The sequence below is a fragment of the Cavia porcellus genome, unplaced genomic scaffold (genome assembly GCF_034190915.1).
Source record: "Cavia porcellus strain 051 isolate PalLab524CR breed Dunkin Hartley unplaced genomic scaffold, mCavPor4.1 scaffold_8, whole genome shotgun sequence".
In the NCBI taxonomy this organism is placed as follows: Eukaryota; Metazoa; Chordata; class Mammalia; order Rodentia; family Caviidae; genus Cavia; species Cavia porcellus.
The window spans coordinates 83,402,225-83,410,705 of record NW_026947491.1 but is presented as its reverse complement, the minus strand read 5'-3'; the positions used below and the strand labels follow the sequence as shown (position 1 = coordinate 83,410,705).

Genomic DNA, 8,481 nt, shown 5'->3' with positions numbered 1-8,481 from the left:
AGGCAGGCGCTTATGCCGCTGAGCTAAATCCCCAGCCCCTTCACAGACTATTTCCTGTGCCAGGCGTGCTCTTCCCTGACCTAATCCACTACCTTCTTACTCATTTTTTTTAGGTCTCTACTCTTTAAGACGCCTTCCCTAAATTCTAAAGCAGTTAATGCCTTTCTGTGCTTAAATAGCACCTTAGAGGAATCTGTCACAACCCTTAACGTATTAGACTGTGATCATTTGTCTAGCTCTGAGGGTACACTGGACCCCGGACAGCATGGCCAGCCTCGTTTCTTTGCAGTCTTTCGTCCTCAGTGCCACCTGGTACCACTTCGTTTGCCATCTAGTGTCTCAGACTGTGATAAGGCTTTGGCAGACTTACCTAGAAAAAAATAGTCCCACCTTCTGCTGCAACCTAGCAAGGTAACTCCCTAACGTCTGTTTTAAAATGAAGATAGCTTCTCCTAAAGACAACTGTGAAGACTAAGTAAACTACCTCAAAAGGAAAATGCCTAACAAGGGTTCAATCATCAGGGCACAATGCGTTCGAAACTATTTCCGTCCCCACCCCTACTCACTGATCTTCCATTTTAGCTCTCCATTCTAGAGATAACCCCTCCTTTAGGGGTACTCTGCGTTCTCCCATCCTAGTATAGCTAGCAATTCTTCGTCTCAACTGCGGGGTGCAGGCATTCAGAAATAATTCTTAGAGCTCCTAAATCGCTGCATTCCCTACTCCCTGGCCTAGGGATGTAGCAGAGGCATGATTTATGCAAATATATAAGTTCTGCAAGACTGGCGAGACCCACAGTTAGAAGCCTGACGAGCGAGTTTAGGTCGGCTAGGGCGCACGTCCGCAGTGGCTGCCGCAGCCACACCGAGCCCTGGGGTAGGGCAGACGCGGTGAACTGGCAGAGGAACAAATGAATGGGCTACGTAATGGGCGGAGCCTCTGTGACTCCGCCCCCACCGCTGGCGCGCCCTTGCGTGCCTGAAGAGCCTACAGGCTCGGACCGCCCTTTTCCCTCCGCCTCGGCGCCCGCTCGACCTCGGCGCGGAGCTCCTCCCGCCTCCCCTAGGTCCCCGCCCCGTCGGGCGCGTCACTTCCGCCACCCCCAGCTGGGGTTGGGGGGGGTAGCACGGGGAGGGGGCCAGGTTGGAGGGAAGCCGCCCGCGCCTGAGGAGGGACTACATTTCCCGAGGGGCCTCGGCAGCGGCGGCGGCGGGCGCGGCGACGTCCCCCGGAAGTGGAGCCTGGGACTTCCAGTCGTGCGTGAGGCGAGCGGAGCCGGAGACGCGACCAGAGGCCGAACTCGGGATCTGACAAGATGGCTGGGCTGCCCCGCAGGATCATCAAGGTAACCGCCCCGACTGGCCTCCGGCTCCTTATCCTGCACCGTCCGTCAGTGGGGCGGGCCGCGCGGCCTCGCCTTTCTCCGGCCGGCGCTGAGCGGCCCTAGGCGGCGCGGAGGGGGTCTGGCCGCCGCGGCGAGGGACGTCGAGCGCTGAGGAGGGGGCGCTCGGGAGACTTCCGGCCGCGGCGGGGCAGCCTGGCGGCGGGAACGCGGCTTGGTCGGCTCCCAGACGGACTGCAGGGCTGCGGGCTCGGGCCTTTGGCGCGGGCCTCCGCGGTCTCCCGGACCACCCCCGGCGGAAGCCGCGGGCGCGCGGGGATCGCGGCGTGGCCCGGACTCGCGGCGGGGACTGTGGCCTAGCGTGGTCGCCGGGCCCTGAAACCCGGATTCTGCCTGGGCTGGAGCGCGGAGGTGCGACAGCCCAGGTACAGAATGAATGAACCGGCCGGGCGGGGCCCTGCGCTGCGGGAGGCGGCCCCGGGAGGCCGCGCCTCAGGCCCGGTAGGCACTGGTCGCCCCTTGCTGCCGGCTCCGGGATTGGGGGCCCCGCGCCCCGCTGCCCTCGCTTCCGCGATCTGCTCTTTGCTGAATGCATTTCCGCTCTTTATCGCCGCGAAGTGATTTCACTCCGGTTGGTAAACTCTTTTCAGAGCGGTTTCTGTTCCTAGGAAATAGTTTTAACAGAAGGTTTGGAGGACCGCAGTGATGGGGGATCTTGTGACATCTTTTGCCTCACGATGTTGTGCGTTTTAACGATTAAATCGTCTTTTGGCTTTATACTCTTGTCAAGTACATATGGAGCTATGAAAAATTCCCAAGGTACCTGGATCTTGTAAAGTCTTTACATAATGTCGCCGAGTCCTCAGACTTACTGAGTCTTTTTGCAACCCACGAAAACTAAGCCTTGAAAAAAATTTTTTTCGGTCAGTTTTTATAAAAGAAATTATTTGAACATCTGCATTGTTGGGGCTGCACCGGGCGCGATATAGCCTGGTGAACGTGTATCATGCAGTCACAAGTTTAACTGAGATTGGGAGGTGGGTAATTATCGACCGAAAGGTAGATATTAGAAATGAGAGAAAAACAGATAGTAAGTGTGGAACCTAATAATTTGACTCTTCGTTTTGTGTTATACATTTGTCTCAGACTGTGCGAGGTGGTTTAACTGCCACACATATAGGAAGGTACTTTTAGTTGTGGTGCAATCCCATGTTCACCAGTGATAGTGTTTATTGAGGCCCCAGTAGAAAAATGAAAGCTGTGTACCAAATATCTTAGAATTTTTGCTTATTATTTAGGTTATAAACAAGTACGTAACAAATTGACAGTGAATATAACTTCTTTTACCAACAGCAGACTGAAACAGTTTTCCATTTTTGTTTGATTTGGAAGATATTCCTCAGTAATAGGAAAGCCTCGAATGGTAAAATAAATTCTGTGAAATCTTTTTTATAAATTTATAGAAATGATTTGCTGCAAAAAGTAGGTATCTTTATAATTCCCCTTAACATGCAATTAAATTTACAGCAAGTATTTAACTATTTAAGTGATTAACTTAATCTTGCACTATAATCTTATTTTAATTTCTATTTTATTGATGGCATCTCTAAAGTATGTACCTTGATTTTCTTTGTTTTTTGGCAAAAGTTAAAATTTGGTGACTTAATAGCCTTTATAATTGTAAAGACACTTCTTCAATGCCTAGAAAGGATTAAAAGGTAGAAATTGATAGTACCCTTGCTTGTAGTATGTAGGCTGTTGTATAATTAGTGAAAATACTTTTTCTTTTGGTACTGTGAAATTTGAACTCAGGACTTTTCACATGCTAGGCAAGTATGCTACGCTAAGCTATGTGCTCTCCTGAAAATGCTTTTTGTGTAGCTGTGTGGAATATACTGGGGATGAGGCCTTGACAGTGAATTGCACCTGTGGTTGGTGGATCTATCACTCTCTCTCTCTTGTAAATTTTGAAACAAGGCCTTGTTAAGTTGCTAATGTCCCCAAGCTGGACTTGATGAACTTGCAGTCCTCCTGTCTCAGGCTCCCAGAAGAGTATCACCATGACTGGCTTATTTTTTTTAAATATCAGAATTTATTTTAAAAAGTTACTATTCTGCCAACCATTACGACAGGTACTATGTGGAATATAATGGTGGGTGGAAGGTAGCTGTACTGTCTTGAGGTGATAGAAGCATAACTTCTTTTATTGGATTTTTTTTTGGTGACTTTATTGTTGCTTATGTATCTGTTACTATTCTTAGTGAATGGAAATATTAGGGTGGCTTGGTTTGAACAAGTATTAATATGATGCTCTCCATGTCATAATGGTCTTTATTTACATTTGCATATTTCCTTAGCCATTTGATGCTTGCAGAAATTTGTGAGTAAAAAATTCTTTTTTTGTGAACTAGACAGTATGTTTACAGTCTAGTAACTGATTCAAATGACTTTCCTAAGGTCTTAAACTGGCAAGAGACGGAACTTGGATCTTGGCCAGTGTGACTCTCGTCTCTTGTTACTGGGAAATGACATGAGGTATGTACAAGTACCTTGACAACTGTGAATAACTTTTATCTGTAGATGTCCTTTTTGGGTTACTGTTCACCCAAGTGCTTTCTTACTCTAATTCCTGTATCTAATCCATAAGCACATTGAAAGTGCTGTATCTACTTTGAAAATTTGTTGCGTGGCCTGCTGTTTCTACATACTTTACCCTTTTTTCATAGGGAGGGTACTGGAGATTTAACCTAGGAATGCTTTTACTGAGCTATAATACCCAGTCCTTTTTTCCAGTCAGGGTCTGGTTAAGTGGCTTAGGCTGTCTTCAAACTGCCTTAGCCTTCCAAGTAGCATGCACCACAGTGTTCAGCTTGTATTAGTCTTTTTTAAAAAAATGATTTTTAAAGATAGAGTTTCTCAGTGTAGTTTAGGCTTGCCTTGAGTTTATGGTGTCCCCCTGCCTCAGCCTACCAAGTGCTGCATCGCCATACTTGGCTTGTATTAGCCTATTTCTAAGCCAGGGTTATCTTTTAAAAATACAGATGGTGTTACTTCTTTGCTAAAAAACGTTCTCCACATAACAAAATCCTGGTTTTCCTCTCTGAGCTCATCCCCTGCATCCCTGTTGCACTGCTGCACCCTCAATAGGAAGTGGTGAGCTCACTACAGTCACAGGACTTCACTCCTACAGCCCTGTCACACTTTGGTTTTATAGCAAGCACTCTTTACTCACAAGTATCCTCCAGCCTATCTTAACTGCTTAGTATAAACCAGCTTCTTTTACCACCATTTCTCTTTTTTGTATATAGCATTCATCACTGCTCAAAGATAGATGAGGACTTTTGAGTGACCTGGACATTGCTCTTTACTGCCCAGAATAATTCTTGGCACATGGTAACCACTGAAATATTGATTGAATGAATAAACCTTATTTTTTTTTTCTTTTTCTTTTTTTTTTTTTTTGTCTTTTTCCTTTTTATCGGTACCAGGGATCGAATTCACGACTGCCTGCTTGTAGGGCAGGCGCTTATGCCGCTGAGCTAAATCTCCAGCCCTAAATAAACCTTATCTCTTTGGAGAAAAGTTCTAGGAGAGTTGTTACTCTGTGTCATAACTTGACAGTGCTGTAGGTTCTATCTGAAGAGTGTCTGAGCTGAAGCCTCATATTCCTAAATTGGATGCTGTGATGCATGCTTGTAATTGTAACACTCTAGGAGGCTGAAGCAGGAGGATGACAAGTTTGAGGTCGGCCTAGGTGACTTAATGAGACCCAGGCAAAAAACCAAACCAAAACAAAACTGGGAATGCATCTCATTGGGATGATCCTGGGTTCAGTTCTCAGTTACTTCCTCACCTCCAGATCTTATTCCACCCATTCGTTTATTTAAAAAAAAAGTCAGTCTTTTGCATTATTGAGTAGAACTTTACAGTGCAGCCTGTAGAAAGGCTCACAGGTGTGTCCAATCTGTGGCCCGTGAGTGGCTTGCCTCCTTTTTTAAAAAATGTAATAACAAATGTAAAAAATACAATAGATTTTGTTGCTTATCTATATAGTATGCATTTTGTATATAATTCAAAATAATTTTTCTTCACTCGGTGTAGCCCAGGCAGGCTAAAAGGTTAGGCATGCTTGCAAAGGTACAGGGAGAAAATTAAAGACTCCCTCAGTTATCCTTTAGTGTTCTCTCCTCAGACAGCCACTATTTTTAGCTTTTTTTTTCCCTTTTGTCTTTTTGAGGTAGGGTTTTGCTGTGTTGTTCAGGCTGGCCTTGAACTCACTTTGTAGCCCCAAATGACCTTTAACTTGCTGCAGTCTTTTTGCCTCGACCTCTTGAGTGTTGGGATTCCAGGAATGCACCAGCTTGCCTGGCTTTTAATTTAATTTTAACTTCAATTAATTTATCTTTTGACATGAGGTTTTGCCTGGTAGCCCAGGCTGACTTCAAACTTGTGATCCTCCTTCCTCAGCTTTGTGAATGGTGGAATTACAGGTGTGCCACCATGCCAGGCTGGCCAGTCACTATTTTTGTATTTTTCCTGAAAAGACTGAAGCAACTCAGTGTTTATATGCTAGACTTCTTCCCCTCTTCATGCAAATACCTTGATCCTCCTCACCCCCAGCCTCAGTTCCAACCAACAATTTATCTCTGAAGTAACCTTCCTCTTTTTTTTGTTAGACTTTTAACAGATTGCTTATTAGTAATTTTTAGATTATTCCCCAGGGTGTGCTATGCAAGCAGTGGTATAAAGAAGAGAAACTGCCAGCTGTGGTGGTACACACCTATAATCCCAGCCAGCTGGAGGCAGAGATAGAAGTATGCCTGTGAGTTTGAGGCCACCCTGGGGAACATAATAAGTTCACTACCTGACAAAAACCCAAAAAGAATAGAAATAATACAGCAATGTGATCAGTGAATATGGCGTTTTGTCTAAGTCTTGGCATTCTGTTTTTAGCCAGAAATTTTTAAATTTACCTTTTTTGCTTTTTCTGGCCAAAACTAAACCTCTGAGTAATTGAACAAGTAAAGGTTAAAATTCATTCAGATTGAGTTATCGTAATACCTCTAAAATGAGAGTTCCTCCCTTATCCTGTCATAAAGAAGAACCAGTTATTTTGGGAATACCTACATGAGATTGACATACATGTTGAATCTGTTTCAGTTTTATGTGTTACATTGATGTGACATTCTTTGCTTTTTGAAATTAATTGTGAAAACTGGCATATAGTCTTAGGAAATAGTCATTATTATTATAATTACTATTATTATTATTTTGGTTTTTTGAAACAGCATCTTGCTATGTAGTTCAGGCTGGCCTTGAACTTACTATGTAGAACAGCCTGGCCTTGAACTCGTGACAATCCTCCTGGCCCAGCCTCCCAAGTGTTGGGATTATAGGTGTGTGCCACTACACTTGGTCTGTTTTTTTTTTTTTTTTTTTTTTTTTTTTTTTTAATATATGACTTCTGGGAATTTAGATTCTTGCCAGACTTACTTGTGAATTCCCAAGGTCCCCTTGGATTCCATGTTAAGAATCCCTGGACTACTCTTGGTAGTGATTAAACTTTTAGGTTGTACTGATGCTACTTAATATATGATCTAATGTGTTGATTATGAAATGTAAGTATAATTGAAAGAATAGCTGACATTATCTTTTAAGCTCCTCTGTATTGAGCATTCTTAGATCTAGATTGATAACTCCCACATGATATGAATGAGTTTTGTGAAATTGTCAAGCACTTGAGTATCTACCATGTTAAGTGACAGTTACAGCAGAAATGATACACCTTTGCTTTGTCAAAGTTTGGTTATTCTTACTCTAAAGGTTTTCCCAAGTGGAGTCTTTTTTAAATTTTTAAAATTTTTTTTTTCCAAGTGAAGTCTTTTTAAAAAATATTCAATATAGTCACGTTTCATTTGTGAATTATATAGTGTCTTAGTTACTTTTTACTCGTCGCTGAGACAAAATATCTGATGCTCAAAGTTGGGAAAGGAAAGGTTTATTTCTTACAGTTTTTGGAGGTTTCAGTCCATACTCCAAGGCAGGGTGGCATGGTGGCACCACAGTTTGTGGCGGCTGCAAACAGTGAGGCGGAAACCCACAAGAGAGAGAGACGTACACCTTCTTCCTGCCTTTACATTACATCCTGGCTCCACCCCCAAGGCCAGTGTAGCACTCACCCCCCCAATCCAAGCATTAGATGATGAACCAATCACAAATGAACAATGCAAGCGCCTGAGGCCTGGGGGCTACCAGCATAAACCATGACATACAGGATGTAGAATCATAGTAGTCCAAGAGACTGAGAAATGTGGCTCTATGGCAGTGGTGGCAGACTTTTTGGAGCTTTCACCTGCTATGGTGCACACACCATGGATTTACCACCACTACACTAGGGTCTGTTGTGGCAGAAGTAGGATAGTAGAGTTGAAAGAATTCGTAATTGGTAGAAGCCCTCAGAATCAAACAAAAGAATTCTTCGTTCATTCTTTTAAAAGCTGTGTATGTGGAGTGTGGTCATACATGCTTGTAATCCTAGAAGTGGGGCTGAGGTAGGAGAGAACCTACCTGAGTTCAAGGCCAGCCTGAATTACTCTGTCAAAAAACCAACTGTCGGGGCTGGGGATTTAGCTCAGCGGCATAAGCGCCTGTCTTGCAAGCAGGCAGTCGTGAGTTTGATCCCTGGTACCGATAAAAAATGAAAAAGACAAAAAACCCAACTGTCCTCTGCCCACAAGCTGCACAAAATCAGTAGTGTCACTGTATATTTGTTAAAATGTTGGATGAAACTATTCTAAATTTCCCTGATGTTACTTAGGAGTAGGCATAATTTTGAATGGCCTGTGTCTCAGGTGTATCTGCATAGTTTGCATTCTGCTGTACTTTAACGTTTTATTTTATCTTCGGTGCTGGGAATTGAATCCAGGGCATCATACATGCTAAGCATGCACTCTACCATCGAACTACACTCCCAACCCCTAAAGTACTTAGAAACATTGGCTTCATAATCTGGTGTCATATTTTGCTTTTTTAAAAACTTGGCTATTTTTTCCTTATATATGCAAATTCTATACCATATCTGCCAGTTTGTCTAGGTTTAGGCAAATCAGTTTATATTTTCAAAGTCTTTACAAGTCTA

The 8,481-nt window shown here is 43.8% G+C and overlaps 1 protein-coding gene across 2 annotated transcripts in view; it reads left to right on the top strand.

Moving 5' to 3' along the window:
* The first annotated feature begins 912 nt into the window (after nt 1-912).
* Ube2n (ubiquitin conjugating enzyme E2 N) overlaps nt 913-8,481 on the top strand; it is a 32,390-nt gene continuing 24,821 nt past the window's right edge. The window contains exons 1-2 of one of the 2 annotated variants that reach the window (XR_010049426.1): nt 913-1,346; nt 3,801-3,878. Coding sequence is in view for 1 of the 2 variants with exons in the window: in XM_063255298.1 (XP_063111368.1) it covers nt 1,317-1,346 (30 nt within the window). In the remaining variant the exon portion in view is untranslated. The remainder of the gene's footprint in view (nt 1,347-3,800; nt 3,879-8,481) is intronic. The other variant, XM_063255298.1, reaches the window with a different exon arrangement.